The 22,480-nt window shown below is 35.4% G+C and overlaps 1 protein-coding gene across 1 annotated transcript; it reads left to right on the top strand.

The window, feature by feature from the left end:
• Positions 1-3,314: 3,314 nt before the first annotated feature.
• Positions 3,315-14,286, top strand: LOC131430686 (uncharacterized). The gene is made up of 5 exons (XM_058595840.1): positions 3,315-3,669; positions 12,732-13,064; positions 13,129-13,444; positions 13,515-13,731; positions 13,799-14,286. Exons 1-5 carry the CDS (start codon positions 3,367-3,369, stop codon positions 14,004-14,006), a joined length of 1,377 nt encoding a protein of 458 aa, XP_058451823.1. The 5' UTR covers positions 3,315-3,366; the 3' UTR covers positions 14,007-14,286.
• Positions 14,287-22,480: the final 8,194 nt, after the last annotated feature.

Genomic DNA, 22,480 nt, shown 5'->3' with positions numbered 1-22,480 from the left:
GCTCATCTCACTGAACCAAGGTTTCGTCGACACCCTAAGGATAGTGGAATGTAGCCATCGTTCCAGTTCGCCATTGATCCATGAAGTTTGAAAACTTTCTAGAGTTTCCTGGCGAGAGATGCTGAAAAATTCATTGAAGCAGATTGGTCTTTCATAAATATCACCTTCTAATGCGTCCAACTTATCCAATTTAGAAAGTCCATGTTCAGTGTACATAGCCGAATTCACTGCCATTCTTTATACCTGTGAATACATAAAATCACTTCCTCCAGCAAAGTTTTTAATATGTTCCGACAGTTACAGTGCGATTAAAGCTCTACTGTCAAGGAAAACGAATAATAAATCCTGCCAAACGTTGATTAATATCCGAAAAACGGCCCACTCTTTATCAGAAAAAAAATCAATAATATCTCTACTATGGGTACCTCATTCAGGTGTGCATGGCAATGAGCGTGCAGACTTGCTTGCAAAACGTGGAGCTAGAGAAGGTAGCGTGTTCCCGAGAGTTATAGAACCCCAAGATTTCTATCCGATGATTGATATCGCTATAGAAAATTGGCAACGTAGCTGGTCAGACAGCGATCTAGGAAGATATTGCTCTACCATTTTGCCTACCGTGAATAGAACTCCATGGTTTTCAGGAAAAATTGTTGATAGATATTTCATCAAAAATATGTCGCGTTTGATAGCCAACCACTATACTCAAAATGCCCATCTTTTCAGAATTAATATAACAAATACTAACCTTTGCGATTGCGAAAATGGTTTTGCTGATATAGATCATCTAGTTTGGAGGTGCAGACGATTGGATGATGCAAGGAAAAGTTTCAAAGACGAACTCAACAACATCCGTCATGTAACAGATCTCCCAGTTCGAGATATACTTGGTACTATGAACATTCCGGCAATGATAGAGATACAAAATTTTCTGAGGAATGCTAAAATACAACTGTAACATCACGGCATTGAAGCCCAGATAGGAACACACATCGGAGGTTTCACAAAAATTTTAAAATCCCACTCTCATTATATATCAGATACTAATTTATGTATTTTATTGTAACTCGGTTTTGAAATGGTTAACCAATAAACCTTATAAAAAAAAAACTTAGCCAATTAGTTTGCCTTTTCATTACCCCGAATGGAACAATGCGAAGGGACCCAGGCTAACGATATTAAATTAGACCGTCCAGATAAAGCGTTCAACTGTTACGTATTTTCCCCAGGGAATATGCGGGATGCTTTTCTGGCTTCATCGCCCGGAGGGCCTCTATTGAACTTAGACTGTCCGTGACAACGAAGTAATGGTCTTTGGGTAGGGTTTCAATGATTTCAAGGCTATACTGAATAGCAGCTAATTCTGCAACGTAATCTGAAGCCGGATCACTATGTAAGTGATCCGTAATTCCACGAATCTCTTCTCTCATGGATGTGTCGAAAAACAGTCGAATTAGAAGTATTCAAGAAGTATATATACGGTTGGGAACAAACGAAGAAGTATATATTCTGAGCCATGTAATCAAAATACAAGGACATAAATCGAGTCTGAGAATTGTGCTCGACAAGCTTTTAGAAGTTTTCAATCACCATCGGATTCAAGATATCGCATCGGATAAGCAGTCGATATGAGAGGTCCCAGAATCAATTTTTCAACGGTAAGACGCCCGCTAGCACTTCGAGACTCATCGTATGAGTTGACTGCATACAACCTAAGGCAATACGCAAACAACGAGCTCTCGAGCGGTGAACGGCCGCCAAGGCCTGGTCAATCGATGGATATTCGTTCTGATAGAGTGCAAAAAACCTCCTTCAGGAAAAAGCACTATCCAACAAAACCGTTTCTGTTATATCACAATACGCAGTCTCTAAACTCTTGTTGACTTTCCGGGCAAGCTCACAATCGACCTTGAAAACGGATACTTCAGTAATAGAACAAATAGTTTGCTTATATTTATAGATTCGCGCGCCTCCACAGTTTCGGTTCTGCTTTTACTGATCAATCACAGTGATGCTTCCCAGCTGATAAATCAATCACTCCTTCGAACCCATCGTCTCCGTTAGGGAAATCCAGTAAGCCAGCATATTGTCTTAGATTTTTAGCAGACAAAATATGAAACTGCTCGTTATTATTGAAAATTTCAATCATATATAATTAAAAATACGAAGCTTGATACATTCAAATCGAAACTTAGAAAATTCCAATCAAAAGGTGAATTTTAATTTTAATTTTAATTTTAATAATTGATACAAAATTGACTGAGCAGAAAGTGTATAAAACCTAACCACATTTCTACGTTTATTTACCTTTGAATTTCTAATTTACACCCCTATATAGAAAACATAGATGTGTTCCACATAAAAACAAGACTAGATAATTCAATAGACTTTTGATACTGCGTCGTAGCCTAGTGATTTATTGATTATACACTATCGTGACCCAATAACTGTGTGGTTTCGATCCTGCTTGTGTCGAGTACATTTGCGTTTTCAAATACATAAATTTTATTCATAAATTGAGGAGTACGTAAACGAGCACATTATTTTCGTCCCATGCAATTGGTTTTCAGTGAAATGGAACCCATCTGGCATATATGCGCATTTTGTACGTTATTGTGTTTCAAAACAAGAAGTCAAAGCTTAGAACAGGCCTTATGCTTTAAGTAATTAGTATCACAAGTTTTACTTTTATTCGGAAGATGTATGAAATGGTAGATCATACGGTGATGTTTGCTAAAAATTATTACCCTACTGCTAGATCAGGGGTTCCCAAAGTGGACGATTCAGACCCCTTGGGGTCGATATCCTTTTTGCGGGGGTCGACTTAAATGAAAACTGACTATGGGGGTCGTCGAGGTCTAGAAACAGACTCCCTATTGTTTGATATAAGTTGTTATTTGAAATATTTATGCTTAAAAAGTTGTGTTTATTTGACAATCCGCAGAAATTGGTAAGTATTTTACAACAATATTTAAAAAGCAAGAAATTGAATTTCAAAGGAATTTGTTGATGGGGGTCTGAGATTAATTTTAGTGAAGGGGTCCATGACCCAAAATGTTTTGGGAACCCCTGTGCTAGATGAATATGATGTTTGTTCAGGAAAATGTTATAATATTATTTCGGTAGAGTTTTTATGAATCAGGTATTTTGATACACCATCAGGTGTGTTACATAAGTTTTTATCACCAAATCTAAGTTGATGAAACGCGAAGGAATCAGAAAAGCAGATTTGAAGCGTCAATCTTGTTCGTTTGTATCAAAAAGCACACTTGAGTGATAAAGGCAAGGGCAGTCCAGTAGAAGTGGAGGCAGCGTCATATCTTTATTGTCAGTCACTGTCTTGATCTCGATCGGTTCGGATGCATTTTTATGAGAAACTCCTCTAGACTGAAGAGAACGAACGAACGAACGAACGTGAATTATTCCCGATTTAGTTTCTTGAAAGCAAAAAGGTGCTTAAGTGTCGTACTCGTATTCAACAAGTGGACGAAATTTTTTGCCAACATGATTCAACCACCATTAATTCGAAATTTAAAAGAACTTTTGGAGCCAGTACTGGAACCGGGAACTAATGTGCTGGGTTATCAGGCATCTTTTTTGACTGCTCCTGGTGATAACTATGGAAGTACTATGTTAGCAGTGATGGTGGATATTAGTAATGCTGCTAATGAGGTAGGATTCGTAGTCGATGCTGAATACATAGTGCGGTTTATGCAATTGCGTATTAGAACAGGGAATAAAATAAGGCATTCGGTATAGTGTCGGTTGATTATCGACTGTCGAACAATGTTTAATCCGAAGAGAATCTTAGTGATCGGCAATAAATAACCAATATTCCAGTAGATATATGTATAAATAACGAAATAACAAATTGCGAGCCAAGACACTTGTGTTTTTGCCACTGGCTGCTTCTGATTCTTGAATGTCTAAAACTTATATATTCATTTCGTTAAATGAACGTTGTACTTCAAAGTGTTTAACTTCCCTCTCAGCAAGCAGTTCTATTTTGTTGGTCCTTGAGCGCTTGTTGAACGACATACTACACGAAATATTCGTTCAGTTTGCTAGGTCGGTTTGTTGTTTTCCTCTTGTAAAAATAGAAAATTTGTTGTTATTCTACGTGAAGTAGAATAATTGTACAGGTATGTAGTGTTAGTTTAAAAACAATAAGTGGAAATTCTCCAGTAAAACTAGTCCAACTCCTCATATTAAAAATGACTCAAAAAATAGCATTCGGTTCAACGGTCTGTTCCAAAATCGGAAAACGAAGGTCCCGTGTTGGCATCCCGATGAACGATTGATTGGACGTTCATTGGACCATAGATCCAACGTATTGGACCAACGAAGGACCACCGTTGAACGTTTTTTTTTCTAAGAGGGTTTTTTGTGAAATCACGAAATGAGGCCTTCTTGTATTCGGAAAAAATCGTCCGATTTTGATTGAGTCTGTAAATAATTGTTAATGAAATAAGAAGAAATCTAAGACAAGATTAGCAGAAAGTATTTTTTTCTAGTTTGAGCTGATACAAGAGAATGTATATGGCATTTGTTGTCTACTGCCTACCGAAACAACTGTCATTTATTTGTTCACCCGTTATCATTTGCTTGTCGTTGCGATAAGGAACAGTTATTGTCCTGTACATTTTCGAACCCTGTCTACGCTTCGATGTATGAGCGATTTTTTGACACCAATTTGATTTTTCAAACCACAGAATGAAAAGTTTTTTGGATTTGTCACAAACATATACTTAACCTTTACATCCATTTTGTAATTCCTCAAATCAGATTCACCTTTAGAATTTAGCTCCTTCGTATTACACAGAGAAAAATAATGAAACGTACACGACATGTAATTCAACGATACTTTGAAATAGACTTCAATTGAATCAAAAGTTTGATTGAAAACTAAATAAAAAAAAAGTAAATTAGAATGCCAATGAATTATACAACATATTTCAATTTACGCTTAGTTTTGGTTTCAAAGCATATTAAAAAATGAATAACTATAGAGTAACTTTCCGTTCAATTGCGTGTTCCAAATATGCGCATGAAAATAGATTAAAATTCACAAAATATTTTTATCTGTGCACAGATAAAAATTTTTACATCTGTTTAAATGCACATATTTGAGGCAGGAAATTGACTATAATGTTACTCCTCAGCTCTTTATTTTTCAATATATTTTTAAAGCAAAACTAAGCGTAAATTAAAATATGTTGTAGAATTCATTGAAAAATCAAGGCATTTTAATTTACTTTTACATCGATGATGGTTTTCAATCAAAATTTTGATTCAATTAATGTCTCTTTCAAAGTATCATGGAATTACATGTTGTGTAGATTTCATTATTTTTTCTGTGTGTAGTATAAAACCTCAAACACTCAAGTCGCGCTGTCATTCGCTTTTCAGACGTCGTGTCGAACAGTTGCCTTATTAACCAGAAGCAGCAACAACAGATTATCAGTAATCGCATTCAGCTTTTGAATACTGGATCTGGACTCGGGAACTGAGTTTGAATTCTCGAACAAAATCCTAAAACTGAATTTCGGAACTGAATTCAGAACCTGGGTTCTGATCCACCTAAATTCTGAACTTAATTTCAGGTTTTAGAACTTAGTTTCTGAATTAATTCAGTTCTAGATTACAGATTCAAAAATCAAAACTCTGACTCGGAAGCTGATTTTTAATTATGGATTCAGGAGCTGGTTTCGAAGGGGGAACTCGCCCCGGGCGCAACGTTTGTAGGAGGACGGACTTTTTTTTTGCTCACCAAACCAACGATGGGGGCGGCAAACCTTATTTATCTTATTTATGATCTCCGGACACCACTGTCTATGAAAATAAATAGCAAGAACATAATCAATGCATTTAAGAGCTAGGTATACATATGCATGTCTAACTGTATGGGAGAATATGTGCGTGTGTCACGCAGCGGTCTCTTATCTGCTAGCGGCTTGGTTTATCACGATGTTATGTTGCTATATTAGCTGAACGGAGTCGTAGATTAGATTAAATTGAGCAATAATTCAGTTACTCCGAACACCTAGAGTCTTCACTTATTTTGGGATGTGTGCGCGTACTAGATTACACTAAGGTCTCTTTTTACACGGTCTTTTTTCGCATGGTTTTTTATACACGTCTTTTTTACATGGATTCCGAAATTAACACGTTTTTTATTTACCCGGTTTTCGCATTTAACACGGTTTCCGATGAGAGTTGAAAAATCATTTATTTTAGAAAAATTTAAAAAAAATGGAACAGGTTGTCAGTAAAAAAACTATTTTGTGAGCAAATTTAAAGTTTGAAAGTTAACAAAAATCATTCATTGAACAATTCACGGGAGTATTGACTGTCGTTCCATAAAATAATTAACCAGTCTTCAGATCTTCAATCCCTGTCGTAAACTACACGATAACGTCTCCTTCGCTCAGTTGTGGTGTATGATAAATTGTTAGCATCGTCATTGATACCATCGAAAATTCCGTAGAGTTGAAAAACTAGTCGGATTTACTAATCTCTTCAACTCGTCATCATATCGAGCAGTACAGTATTTTATACCACTTTGAATTATATAGCTCTAGCACTATTATGATCTACGTCGATAAAATGAGTTACTTCAGCATATATCAGTAATACCTTTTCTAATTTGATCCGTATTCATCTCTATGGATTCTTCCCCTTCAAATCAGTCGCTGCGTGCATAGATTTCATCCAATGCTCATGTTTTCCAACTCAGTTTAGTTAAAAATGTCTTCTAACGATCTTAAGTGTTTACTACAAATCACATTTTCGGAATTTAAAAGAACTTTTTCTTAAGCTTTATTTGTAGTGAAAGTGTTTATGAGTGGTGTTACCAGCACTTCTTTAGTATTATCGTTGTTTTAAAAATAGATAAATTTAATTTATTATTGTTTTTTTTAAACTTAGATTAATTTGCCTACCAGACAATGCGTCTCCAAAGGGCAAGTTCAGGAGTGTTATAGTTCTAGATGCATAATTTATGTCAGCTACAAAATTTAAATATGGATTTTATAACAAGAAAAACTGGCAGCCCCAGCAGTGTTTTACTCGTGTTTCAAATACACTTTTTCTTAAGCTTTATTTGTAGTGAAAGTGTTTATGAGTGGTGTTACCAGCACTTCTTTAGTATTATCGTTGTTTTAAAAATAGATAAATTTAATTTATTATTGTTTTTTTTAAACTTAGATTAATTTGCCTACCAGACAATGCGTCTCCAAAGGGCAAGTTCAGGAGTGTTATAGTTCTAGATGCATAATTTATGTCAGCTACAAAATTTAAATATGGATTTTATAACAAGAAAAACTGGCAGCCCCAGCAGTGTTTTACTCGTGTTTCAAATACACCTTAGAAATATACAAAAAATAGAACGGCATCGTAGACCAGTTTTAAATTTGACAGAAGAACTGGTGGAATAAATAAAACTAGAACGGCTTGCTGCGGAAACGTTTGTTCCAGTTTCTGCTCTATTATAGATCTTCCATATAGAGCTTCTACCCACATTATCGAAATGACGGAATGAGCTATGAATTCTTACTCGACTGCATGATTTTTTAGTGGTCGATCGGTCCAGTGCTAGAATTATCGCCTTAGTTGGCTGCTCGATCAACCTGATTGACATTATAAATGTCATTGAATATTCGCTCATTTTATGAATGTGTTAGTGTAAAATTTAGGCGCCTTAAGCCATTTCACTACACTCCAGCTAGAGGAATGGATGATGCTGACTAAGGTAGGCCGTTTTGTTAATTTCCAGCGAATTTCAACAGTTTATGTTGGGAATCTAAGAAGAACTGGCTATTTACTAGTTTTGTATATCCGAAAAACATGAAGATTTAAATTTGTATATTCAGTTATATAATGTTTTGGTTTAAAAATAAACTGAAAATCAGCACGAAAACGTGCAAAATCGGGAAATAAGAAGAAGAAGAAGAAGACGAATTGACAATTCAGTCCGCATCTTCTCACTAAATTCCGAATGATTTCCGAATCAACCGGTTGTAGGCGAACATCATTCGAAATCGATTGTTGCACTGGAGTTGGAATTGATTCGGAATTCCACAAGATTTTCACATGGAAATCCAAATGAAAATTTTTTCGCCGATTCGGAATTGATTCGGAATCCATTCGGATCTGATAATGTGGGTAGCTGCTGAATTTGCTCTAAGTGTTCTAATTTCAACTTGTCATCCAATGTGTTTTATCAAGGATGACTAGACCCTTTTCGTAACTTTGAGCTGGTTTTTAGATTTCAGTTTTTTATGAAGTAACAGTTTTATTTAAACAAAAAAAAAACAAATAATCAAATCTACGGTTTTTGGAATTGGAATTAGTGTACTCTTACTCTTTTAGTCGTAGGTCACGCGGGTCTCTGTTGTATATAGGAAGTGTCTCCATTCAATTCGATTTATTTCTGTTCACTGCCAGCTTCGGTAGTTGCGTAAGGTCCGCAGATCGTCCTCAACTCGATCGATCCATCTTCGTGTCTTCGCGCATCTTTTTCTTATACTGATATGATCATTGTCATGTACCATTTTGACCGGCTTGTTCTTCGATATTCTATAAACATGCTTGGCCCACCGTAACTGCCCGATCTTGACCGTTTGGATGAGGGTTGGTCCTCTCAGCAACTGATACAGCTCATGGTTCATTCACCTTCTCCATGTACCGTCTTCCATCCGCACTTCGTCGTTTGAAAATACCCAGTGCACGGTGATCCTCCACAAGTATTGTTCAGGACTCATGTCCGTATAGTGTAACAAGTCTAATTAGAATTTATTAGATGGTTCGTAAGACGGTGAGCTTTGTTCGATTGAAGCGTTCTGCGAAGTCTCTGCTGGTATCATTATCGCCGAAGTTCTCTGCTGGTATCATTATCGCCAATCACTAGTAAACTCAAGCGAACGAACTGGTCGACCATTTCTAGTTCATCACCGCCAATCAGAACTCGTAATGGGTGGTTGAAATTATCATCTCTGCCTTGCATGTACATTAGGGTGGGACAAAATATTGATTTCAGCTCCACTAAACTTTTCGTGTTCCTTTTGGGTCCCATAAGCACCATGCAAAGTTTTAGCTCGATAGGAGGAACTATATTTTCGCGCCCGCGGTTCAAAGTATGTATGGGATTTAGTATGGGAAAACTAACTTTTAACAAAAAAATCATCTGGGGGTCACCCTATATACTCAAAAAATCAGCGGGCATGTAATTTTTGTAGGAAATTTAATGAGGAAGAAAACCTTCGAAGACTGTAACATAATCCGACATCTGTAAAAAATGTTATTAAAGAAAACCCGACACAAGGTCCGAACGATGGCTCATTCCTTAATGTATCTAGCACCACTGCTGTTAATGGTGGTAATATAATTTTACTTTCTTTTATTATGCTACAACGATTGATCTGAGTTGTTTGATGTCTTCACAATAGTTGCTCGGTGTAGTTTGAAGATTTTTTTAAACTTAAAAACCATGTTCCAAAACTCACTGTAAAGATACACAAAAAACTAACTTTTTTATTTGAAGAAATACAACTTTGAAACCTTCCACAATATTGTTGATAAACTCAAATACAATAACTTTGTCGAAGACATAAACTATCTGCCTCATATGGTTTAGAAGATATGGATGATTTCATTTAATACTATGAAAAAAACATTGATTCCAAGTTTTTCTTTTTCTTATTTTTCTATCGTCCATATCTTCTAAACCATATGAGGCAGATAGTTTATGTCTTCGACAAAGTTATTGTATTTGAGTTTATCAACAATATTGTGGAAGATTTCAAAGTTGTATTTCTTCAAATAAAAAAGTTAGTTTTTTGTGTATCTTTACAGTGAGTTTTGGAACATGGTTTTTAAGTTTAAAAAAATCTTCAAACTACACCGAGCAACTATTGTGAAGACATCAAACAACTCAGATCAATCGTTGTAGCATAATAAAAGAAAGTAAAATTATATTACCACCATTAACAGCAGTGGTGCTAGATACATTAAGGAATGAGCCATCGTTCGGACCTTGTGTCGGTTTTTCTTTAATAACATTTTTTACAGATGTCGGATTATGTTACAGTCTTCGAAGGTTTTCTTCCTCATTAAATTTCCTACAAAAATTACATGCCCGCTGATTTTTTGAGTATATAGGGTGACCCCCAGATGATTTTTTTTGTTAAAAGTTAGTTTTCCCATACTAAATCCCATACATACTTTGAACCACGGGCGCGAAAATATAGTTCCTCCTATCGAGCTAAAACTTTGCATGGTGCTTATGGGACCCAAAAGGAACACGAAAAGTTTAGTGGAGCTGAAATCAATATTTTGTCCCACCCTAATGTACATTGTCTTTAACACATTGATGCCAAGCTCGATCCGCCTGGCTCTTCTTATTACACACTCCAAAGGTTGTGCGGGAATCTGTAGTCATGCATAATTTTACATAGCTGATCTCGATCGATTGTGTCGTAGGCTGATTTGAAATCGATGAATAAGTGATGTGTTGGTCTGTGGTAGCACATTCGCCAATGAATCCTGCCGGATATTGTCCCACGAATTTGTTTGCAATCGGTGAAAGTTGATGGCATAGAATTTGAGAGTGTTCCCAAGTTCGTTACCGCGCCATAACTTTCGTTTTCCGCTACATCGCTGTTAAGGTGCTCATCAAAATGCTACCGTCTTCTCCATGACAAGTAGATTCATGTACCTAGTATTGTTTTGTGCTGGTCTCGAGAAAATCGTCGCGTCGTTTCAGTTGAAGTAGTTTTTTTTTTAATAGCCATTGCATTTCATTGAGTTTAGTAGAGATGATGAGTTTTTTCATTGATTTAAAAGAAGCTACGTCTAATTTTGTGGATGACATTGATGGTTGGACAAATGATTCGGGAATATACTAAAATATCATCATGTATCTGCTAATATTCCATTGAAAAGTAAAATAAATTTCTTCCATGCAAAGTCGAATTAGTTTTAGATAGTCAGATTTTTGCTTTTCAAAGAACTATTGCTTTTTTTTAGAATAACAAATCTTCTAATAGAATGATGGCTTCTTTGACTGGTACGCTACTAAAAAAGCGGTCACATTAAACGAGGCCACGATCTCATCTTCCGCGATATCACCTGTGTTCTAACGATAATGGCTAATTCTTGTATGCTACTAACCGTGTTGCTAGAGAATTATTTAGGTAAGGCTTGAAATTCTGTCATTTGCAATTTTGAAATTTTCCGGGTAGGAGCTCCTTCAGCAGTGATGGCATTTCACTAGAGTGATACACGCTGGTGGAAGATTCTTGTCTACACAGGGGATGCAAGAAGCGTACATCTCACAAAAAGGAAATCGCACTTCTTCTCAGTGTCGAATGGACAGAATTTTAGTGTGTGCTTGTGGTTAAAGCAGCTGGCGCGAGTGAAACACATTTTCTTCGCATGAATCGCTCTCACGCGCTCTCGCCTCAATACACCTAAGTGACCACTGGTGCGGGCTAGTGAGCGAACACTTCTGTGATTTAATTTTTAAATTTATAGAAGGTAACGATGGCCTTGCTATGACAATCTTCTTCGCAGCAAGAAAAAACTAAATTCTAACGATAAATTGCGCCTTTGCTGAATATGCGTGCCCAACGCTTCTCTTATGCGAAGCGTACACCAGAGCCCGGTGTGCACACTTCGGAGAAAATATCTTCATCCACCCTAGAGAATTTAAGAGCTCTGCTCTAGCACATTTTATGTGATCCAGTGGCAGAGTTGAAAGAGAATAAACACTTGCTCTCGTGATGCGTGCACACTTTATATAACAGTGGTGTATATGTGTGAAAGAGAAGAGCTCTCGTTGATGTTGTCAGTGCGAGGGGAGAAATTATACTTGCTCTTCGTCACGCAGAAAAGGTGGACATCTCTGTCCTTCAGCAAAAATAATTTTTCTCATTTCGTTTGGGAAACCTCTTGGAAACATCGGGTTTGAAATTTTAAGGTGACCTAATTTTTCCTCGAGAACGGGTTTGCATTGTTGGATGAATATTTTTTCAATGTGGTGTGATTGGTAATGTTTTCCTCGAAAAAATGGATTTTTGCGTACTGATTTTTCGGCTAAAATAAATAAACGTACAAAAACTGCGAAATTCTTCGTTCACATACTAACTATGAAATCGTAGTCACCACAATCAAATAGTCATTTTTGCGCTATTACGATGAATATTTTTTCACAGACAAATCTCCTAGATTCAGGGGGGCTTCTTCCTTGTGGGTCGTAATCGTAATAAAATCATATAATTTGTCGCAGATTTTTTTGGCGGTTATATGAAAGGTACGCAGTTTGCATTTCGCACAGCCATTAGATAAGTTTTATTTGTTTATATAATTTTCTTGAGATTCGAATACGAAAAACAGGGGAGGGAAGTCATCTCGACAGCAATTGCTGGTCTTGGTAATGGAAGTTCTATAACGCGTAATATTGAGCAAACGCTATGAAATTTTGAACAGATGTTTATTAAAAGGGTCTGCAAGGAATAGACTAGAACGGTAAGTAATAAAATTAAAAATGTCAGAGTTCTGACCAATAAAACGTGTAATTACCGATTTGCGGTAATTTTAATTCAATTATTGTACTTTGTGGAACATTCGCCAGCAAGAACAGTTGCCGCTGGAAGGTATATAACTCTTTGATTAGCCTCTTTTCATCTTGTCTCTTCAATTGCAACGTGCCATTCCTCTCCATCTTCCGGAAGTAGACGAAGAAACTACCGTTGGTGGCTAAAATGATACCAGCCAGTGAGGAGTTTTGGGAGGTATTCCAGATTGATACAACGTTCGTAAAAGAGGCGGCCGTTTACTCGCATATTGTTCCCACGATGGTTGATCTGCAGCGAGAAGTGGGGTTTCCGGAAGCGGAAATAGTTGACGTCTTCTGTCGCTGTTACAACACACGAGTTTCGCTGGATCCAAACTGCAAGAAAGTCGATGCGGATGGGGTGATTTTGCTAGAAAATTTGAAGTTTGCTGGTTATATCACCGAAAATCGGCGGAAAGGCTTTACCCGTGAACAGGCTGAGTTCATCTTAATGGTTGGTTGATTTGTTTTGATTTAGAATTGTACCTGGAAAAGCTCTAACTGATGTTTTATTTTAGAAACTTTCTTTATTTCATGCCATTCCAATAGCATTACGATATCAGAAACCGGATATTTATGAGTCAAATCTGAAAAAGTTCCTGATCAAATTCAATAGTGCTGCTGGTTTGGGAGCTCAGACCGTCGAAAGGATGGTGAACGTAACGCGAACAGATTTAGTCAAAGCTGGAGTAGAAGTGCAACTGGTGGAACGGGTTACAGCTTTAGTAAACGTTTGCCGTCATCGTCAAGCGAAGTTGACACCGGATGAATTGACGGAATATTTTTCGATACTGCATAATGATTTGTGGGTCAACAATATGATGATAAAGTATGGTAATACTGACATATTAAAACTAAAGTATTCTTTACAGAGCTGGGGACTAATTATTATATTCTATTTCAGACGATAGCAAAAGACCAGTAGGACTAAAATTTGTAGATTTTCAATTAACTCAAAGAAATTCTTTAGTAAGAGACGTTTTGTTTTTCCTGCTCACAAGTACCAACGATCCTGATTTGAAAAATAGTATGGACGATTATTTGGAGTTTTATTTCAAGCATCTGCAGTCCAATTTGGCAAAGCTAAAAATTCCTAATTTGAGTCAGTATACTTATCAAAGGTAGCCTACGCACCGTTTCCGAAACATAATTATATCATTTACTGATTGTCTTTCATTTTGTTCGCAGTTTCCAGGCTGAAGTTAATCGCATCGCACCGCGGGAGATATTCCACATACTAATGATGCTGAGAGTTGTATTAGCCAAAAAGGAATCAATACCTGAGCAGAGTGAACAGGATGTGGAGCTTTTTAGCAGTGACAATCTCGTAGAGGAAGATTATTACAATCAACTTTTTCTGGTGGTGAAAATATTCGACCAAAAAAAATGGGTCTAGTGAGTTGTGTTATAAACTGTTTTTCTAGCGAAATTATCAATGTACAGTTAGTTTTATTTTCTAATAAAATGGGTTACTGGTAAACGAGTATATTGTTAGATTAGTGTGTTAATATGTTGAATCAGATAATAGAACAAATATGGAAAGACTGTTATAACGCCACACTTCAAAACCTCACAAAATCAAACTTGAATTATTACATATGGCTTTGAGTATTAATTGAGAGTGTACCTTATTAAATACATTGTCAAATAAAAAAAAAACTTTTTTAATCCATCAATCTCATGCTACTTATATTTTCAAAAGTATCACTAGAAGATTCTGTCACGAAATTTTCGATCTTGAATAACATAAGTAGCTTTCTTTGGGTATAAACAAACATAACCTTTTCAATTTGTAAACAGTTATGTCAAGTTAGTAAGAAATTTCCTTTATCTTGCATTGTCGCACTAATTGATTAAACACACTTTACCCTATAGTTCTTCAACCGGAAGTCGGACCCGGATGAAATTAAACAGCAACCTGAGATAGGAACTTTCATTTGAGCCTAAGTTTGTGGAAATCGATCAAAACATCTCTGATAAAATTGAGTGAGTCTCGTTTTAGAGTTTTATTCCTATTTCCGGTACTTATGGAACCGGTATAGCCGAAGTCGGTTCGTTTAGTAAGTAACGAATATAGCCTACAAATTTAATCAGTTTTGAGCCAATTCTAGAAGAATTTTACCCTCTTTTGCATCGTCGCTCTAAACGACGGTGTGCTATTTTAAACACACTTTACCCTATGAAAGCATGATGGAATTCAATAGCAACCTATGGGACTATGAGATTTTTTATTTTATGAGTGACATTATTTGACACATACTCACACACATACATACATACACAGGCATTGCTCAGTTCGATGAACTGTGTCGAATGGTATAGAACACTTAACCAGCCGGACCTATTTTCAGTCAATTTTTCAAGTGATTGCATAAACTTTCATCTGAAAAATATAGATTTAAATGTGGCAGCCATGCACGCATGCTTCTGCGATTAATGCTAATTTTTTTACGTCCAATGATATGCATCACGATCCCAAAATAATCCAAGAGCTAAGCAAGTCTAAAAGTGTTACATATACCCTAAGTAGCAATTTTTTAAATTAGTCATACTTGTTAAAATTAGCATGTTTCATAATTGTTACAACATGATTATTGAATACTGTCTGACTGTGTTCAATATGTTTATTTTAACAGTTTCATATCTGATTTTGACTTCACAAATATTATTGCTGTGAAGCATGTCAGTGTTTGAAAGAAGTGGAAATTCGCATCAAAATACTTTCAAACACAGGCTACCAGCTACCAGAGTTGTTAATTATTTAGGCTTGAAAAACGGTTGCCCAGATTGTTTTTGATTCTGAAAATGCATTGCACTAACTAAAATGATGGTTGTATGATAATAGCTAAGTTTTTTTTGTAAACTATTTTTCTCTTGAGAAAGGGACATCAGTTATTATTTGAAATTTTTTACCTCGACACACCATCCGGACATCGCGTGACGTAAATGTTTTTGTCGGTAATATTTGCTTTATTTTCTACTGAATTCATTCAGATAACAGAACTGTGAGCACACATCTTTTCGTTTTTTTATTTATTTAGTCACGAAATCTATTAAGATGGATGGGTAATACTTCCTGCTGAGAAGACAAAGAGTGTTAGACAATGATAGCTTCGTACATGGAGAGCCGATATTCGAGTGGTTCGATATTTGAATCTCTTTCCAGGTGGTACTGACTGGTTTCATCTCAATGGCAAATGATTGTGCACTGATAGTCGAATCGAAAAACATCAGGGCGAAGGAAGTAAACTAGCTCGTAATAATGGAATTTATAGTTAATTTTTTTTAATTGATATTATTGCATGTTTTTCAATGAAACAATATTATTATTTCATTGAAAAACATGCGAGAAATACAACGTAATGCAGCCAGAATAACATTTTTTTATCTCTAGATATGAACATCGACTTTATCCCTCGACCAGAGCTACATCTACAAGAATAACGAAAGGCGCGCCTGAAAAGCTCATGGTCATCGTTAAAAAAGCATATCTAACGTTGATGTGCAACAAAGCTCGGAAGGGTCGTACGATACAAATTTATGTTGCGCGATAACAATGCGGTTAAATGTCTTCATGTGATGCAAAAGCACGCGGCTGTAGCTTTCGTTTCGTCACGTCCATATGTTTTTAAATGCTTTGAGGAAGGTTAGTTTTATTGGGGGAAATATTTATGATACGAGCGTGTCGGTTGTCTGGTTTATTATGTTCATTCGGTGAGGTGCTATTTAATAACTGTTCGCGAAACCACCAGTTGCATGTCTTCTGGATTTCTTTGAGAAATATTTTCAGTTGCTTTCAGATACAATTATGTTATTTATTTGTTGTCAATTTAATAGATTTTTTAATGAAACTGACATTAAATCAATTTGAATCTATTTGAAAAGAGTATTTTTTTATTGCTTCAAAGCTATTACCAAATATTGGCATAACTGAAATATGAATGAATAACTTCTTTAGTATGGTAAGAGTAGTAAGTGTGGGAAATTTGGTATTACAATATTTGTAAATAACTCTTTATGGCTTCAGGATTTCTACTGAACCGAAACACAAAGCAACGAACTTTTTTTATGACGAATAGAAGAGCCAAGTTATAGCTGCATAAGTCTTATTTTTGAATGATATTGTATAAGGCTACTGTTTGATTACAGTTCCTACAGTTACCAACGATGCGTTCTCGTAATAAAATTATTTTTATTGCATCACTATCCTTACTCCACACGGAACATAACACCCAGTTCCGTAGAACAGAAGCCTGCAAAGTAAGTGCCTGCATCTAAATGTGTATCGAAAACTTTGGTCAACGTGTTCGACAATGCAACACTATTTTGTTATTCACTTCATTTCATTAACTCGTGTACACAGGCTTGTGTGATAAATATGGAACGAAGTCGGATAAATACTTATAACTAACGGTCTAATTAAGGAGTTCCATGATTTTGTTTACTTTAGCAATGGGAAACCTGGATATCATGCCAAACGAATGTCAATTTATATACATTTTATGTTGATAATGTAATTTTAAAATTAAATGGGATTGGAACACAACGGTCATAAGTCCTGGACAATGAAAAAAGCGAATGAACTGGGGCAGTCGCTAGAATGTCGTAGAACAAGTCGATCAAAATTAAGATCAAGATTGAGTAGAAAAATAATAGAAGTAAACACTTAGAGAAGTGTAAATTTCGAAAGTGAAAACCTAAAATCAATCGCCAAATTTCGTGGTGGGGGCTCGCCCAAGTAGCAATCCGCAACTAGTTCTGATACGACTAAGTCCAAACTATGTTGCAACAAGAGCACGGACATGTTTTTTTATGTTATACTGGTTAAAACAAGGTGACAGCAGTGTTTGTTTATAACATAAACATTGAACTAACTATCATTTGTATATAGTTCGAAAAATTCTTGTGATTTTACATCTTATAAGATGCACATAAATGGAGCGTCATATTTCACACAAATTTGTATTCAAAAACATTGTGTGATTTGAAAATTACATGGCTTGAAATCGAAGGAAATAAAAACCAAAAGATGGATAGCAACAGCGTGACTTGAACCGAGAAACATAAGATTACAAAGCAAGCACTGCAGTTAATCGACTGAGGCACAAAAGCACATATCTGCTTGATGAATAATTGATGCATATAAATCCAAACAGCGGCACTTGGTAGCCGAGAGCAAATTATACTCGGAACTGTAAAATTCTGTACGAATGGAATATTACGTCATTTGACAAGTTCTGTGATTATGAATTGTATCGTTTGTAGAATTATGTCATCTGTAAAATCCAAAATTACTTTATGTGTATAAATAAACCTGTATATTACTTTTTTCAAAACTACTTTTTTTGGCGAAACTTTCTTTTGGCGAAAATAGTGAATGGCAGAATAATCATTTTTGTTCTATGCACTATCATAAACACGAAGAAAATAATATAGGGATTGAACATCGATTGTGATATTATAATTCTCATGATATATGAATTTAAAATAATGAGAAAAAACTCAACTGAAAATAGGGTTTTTTGTTATCTATTTTTCATATCTTTATAAACAGACTTTGATTGAAGGAGCTGGGGTCCACTAGAAGATTGATAATAGCTATTAGCTCTCTCCGGACAGTACCAGCCTAAATGCCGTGTGGAATCCAGCGGAAAAAAATGAACCAAGAATCGATCCACTGGGTTCCTGCTTCCATGTCGTAAAAGGCGACCATTGCAGGAGTTGCTTTTTCCTTTCAGTTATCAGATAATTTCAATGTTTCACTTCTGATTACTCTATTTTACTAAATTATCTCTTCATTCAACTTATCAATTCCTGTCTAGCGGAGAAAAGTTGTATTTGGAATGTTTTCTTCTTCCATGTTATTGATTGTCTTTCAGGATTATAAATTGAATGATGAAAATCAACTATTGCGCAAATCTGTTGATATTACAAAGTTAATAACAGAGATAACATATATCGGTATATTGAATAGATAGTAAAAAAAATTTCTTGATATTAATATTTCAAACAATAAATTAATATTTTTCTCGGTGGCCGGCTGCCCAGATCAACCAATATAACCAATTAATAATTTTAATAAATAATTAAAATAATAAAAAAACCGGAAATAATAAAGAATCAAGACGCGCGTGAAATCTGTTGACCTTTATTTGGTGATTTAAAAAGATTTAATAACAACTGTTTAGAATACGTCAATGCAATGAATCAACTAGGGTAAGGGCTCCCTATTTCATCTCATTTGTAAGGACGTCGCCTCAAAACCCCGATTTAGCCACTAAAATCACAATAACTATTTCATATTACTGCTTCATTCGCCTTGCTCCACGTTGAGAATTGATTCACATTTCTTGAAAATTTAACTAATATCCATAAAACAGCAAAAAACACTTATGAAATGTTCACTACTCTGCTCCTAATTCCATCTCAATGGATTTTTATCCATCCTATCGTTGATCCTTTATTCATCCTATAAATTAGCAATGGCGACAGCAATCAAAACAAAATATTCCACTATTACACTCTCAGGTTCAAAATGTCAGAATTCTTCTTAAAAACGGCCTAATGCTAACTATGTTATGAGACAGCACACGATATTTTTAGAACCAGTTTGAAATCATTTCAACGTTTAAAAATTTTTCGGTCGTTTCCGTTACCTTTCGCTTTGAATTTAAAACTTTACTGTAAAGTTCATTTGGTGAACTTTAAACAACAACCAAAATGTAATTGTTACTATTCATTCATTAGCCCTTCTTAAAACAAAGTGTAGAGCCAGAGATGCCATTTATACAGATTTATTTGTTTTGTATAGATTTTTGCGTTCGCATACTGATTAAAATCAAAGTGCAGATTTCATACAGATTTCCTAAATTGAATATTCTCGTGAGCGAGGCAATGACTTACGGAGATATAAAGAACTATCTGTTAACATCATTTCATTAGTGAAAACAGATAGCAGATATCGACTTTCTATGCAACGGAATACATATTTTCTATGAAAATATCTGGCATCTCTGTGCACAGCCGATGAAACACACACACTTCACGGCCCTATGTTGACGTATAGCGGAATGAAACCAGTGCTACTAGATTTCCCACAATGGTTATTTCATTAGTATTTAACACGCTCTTTCTGGTAATATTCGAAGCCAAAACAGTTTTATTGAAATATTAATATCAATAATCTAATTAACCTAATGACACGGATACCAAAAACATACTTTTTGATAATAATTTGAAGAAGAAAAACAATTTATTTTTTGTAACAAGATGAGATAACTTGGCAACTTTGCGAAACCAAATGAGATGAAAACAAAGCGCAATCAAGTGAACTAAGTGAAAAGTTTTCATCTCATATTTTTGACGACTTTTATTGTTTGTCGGGTAATTTTTTAAGTTTTAAATCGTTAATTAAACAAGTGGTAAGTGAACATTATTAATTATGAAGCCATCCAGCATTCAATGGTAGTGTAATTGTGCGAAATAGTGATCATGTTTTGAGACGAATCGATTAGTAGATTTTCAGAAACATGACGAACTGTAAACCTTGAGACGAAAATGTGTCGTAAATTGAAAAGTGAGTTCATTTTAAATGACAAAAACGATAACCGATAAACTTAAACCCATTTCTTTCAATGGGAAAGTGTGACAATAGCATTTATAATCATTTCAAAACATTTCACAGTTTGGTTCAGGTAGGTTGTAAAATATTATTCATGTTGAAAGTAATGAGGTGAAGGGATGAGATGGAAATAGGAGCTCAGATGAATTAGGGAGCCGTTACCCCATTTTGTCTAAATCGTGTTCACTCGTTTGTTTTGTATCACGTATTTTCATTTATAAGAATAGGGAAGTTTTTATTCTTTACGTGATAGTATTGCAAGTTTTTCTTCAGTTTCCTAAGAGCTGGGAATCAAGATTTCCCGGGACTTCAATATAGGATATTGTTGAAACGTTCACTCGGGAAGTCAGTGAGTTTAGTGGTGCATCCGAGCATCTTGAAACCGGAACAAACTGAGTCACGCGCGAATAATACCAATACTGAAATTTTTACTAACAAATATCCTTCTCCTCAAGCTCAAGCTCAAGCTCTTTATAAACAGACTTTAATTGAAGGCGCATAAAAAACAATTAATTAAAATTGAATTTCGTTCGACAGTTTTAAAATCGGGTTGAAATTTGTACCTGTAACATTGTATCAAAATTCATACCCAAAAATACCTTTTGTAAACCATTGATTAAATTCCTCTCTAAAACGCTAAAAAAATCACCAAACGACCTTCACTACTAATCAGATCACGTTATTACAAAAAATCACTACAAACGCCTGAATAGAGCACTTTATTGCTCATTTCAACGTCGCATCAAAATTAATATTTTATCCAACCCCAAACACTCCTAGAACTTTGTCAACGAACAGAGAAAGGAATCAGGACTACCGTCTCTTATGTCACTAGATGACGTTGAAGCATCCACCACGCTCGATATTTGCGATTTGTTCCGGAAACATTTTATTAATGTTTTTTCCTAAGAAAATCTAACTAATCAACAAATATCCTTGGCAGCCGATAATGTCCCTTCACATTCTCCAATTGGATGCCATCCTATTATCTCGACTACTACTGTGAACTCAGCATGTGCCAAGTTAAAACGTTCATCTAGTGCTAATCCCAACGGGATTTCATCCGTGGTGATAAGAAAGTGTTCTAATAGTTTGGTAATTCCATTATCTATCTTTGATCCATTTTGATTTGACGGAGTTATTAAAATCAGCCATTATTTATCAATTTGTTATCGATTATTAATTACTTCATTGACAAGTAACAATCGTGCCAATTTTTTTACACGTAACCCAGCAGTATTTTCTAGCCATGTGACGGAAAGAAGAACAGGAAAAACGAATAAAAAGTTCATCTAGCATGAAGGATTGCGGGTTTAGGCCTATTTTATGGAACATCTCTAAAAGGCGCTCATTGGTAAATGAAGAAAAATAAAATACCAATTTTGCAGCCATCATCTACTTTCGGTGTTAATGCCAAAAATATTTTCAAATAAGTTTCAGCATATTGCAAACTTCATAGAAATTGACAATCATACGAATTGTAATTCCGAACTGGTTTCATGTTGTTTTAAATGAAGACAATTTTCTCTTGTTTACAGTTGTTGAATAATTTAGCAAGAAAAGTTAGGTAAATTTTACGAAATTAAAATAATTGAGATTGGAAAATTGTGAATAAATCGTTTGTGAAATCTAGATTTTTTCACTTAGATGACACTAAAAACAATGACTTGAAAACAGAAAATCGAAACCATAAACCGATAGTAAAAATATTAAATCATAATCTGTGAACCGGAATTGTGTCTTAAAAAACAAATGTGAACTCTATGCATCTTGAATATTTTTACCTGAAACTCATTTGTAGTAATTACCTGTAGGATATATAATTTTTTTATCAAATACACGCAATACCAATAATAGCCACGTTATTAAAAGTTCATCATTTTCCTCCAACGATCCACATGATCATCTTGCGTAAAATCCTTACCGTTTTAAATATAAAAATGATGCATGAAGTTGTTAGCTGCTGTCAGATGAAACAATTAATATGTTCGAAACACATAGCGTGGTTTCTTTCTTAAAATATTATCAGAGTCAATGAGTGCAGGATTGCTATAATAATACATTTATAGCGAAAGCCGTTGTGTTGGTTGACACGGTTGACCTTCTCCAACGTCAATGCCCGCAAGGCAAGCTTCATGACGAACAAGACCCAAACACGTAAACTCTCATTCAGATATCGATCATCACTGAATATTGTTAAAAATAATAGCGTTGCATAACTCCCACCACCGCATGGTTAGGACTGGTTT

The sequence above is a fragment of the Malaya genurostris genome, chromosome 2, assembly GCF_030247185.1.
Source record: "Malaya genurostris strain Urasoe2022 chromosome 2, Malgen_1.1, whole genome shotgun sequence".
NCBI classification, from domain to species: domain Eukaryota; kingdom Metazoa; phylum Arthropoda; class Insecta; order Diptera; family Culicidae; genus Malaya; species Malaya genurostris.
Note: the sequence above shows the minus strand (reverse complement) of the source record. Positions and strands in the feature narration are given on the sequence as shown.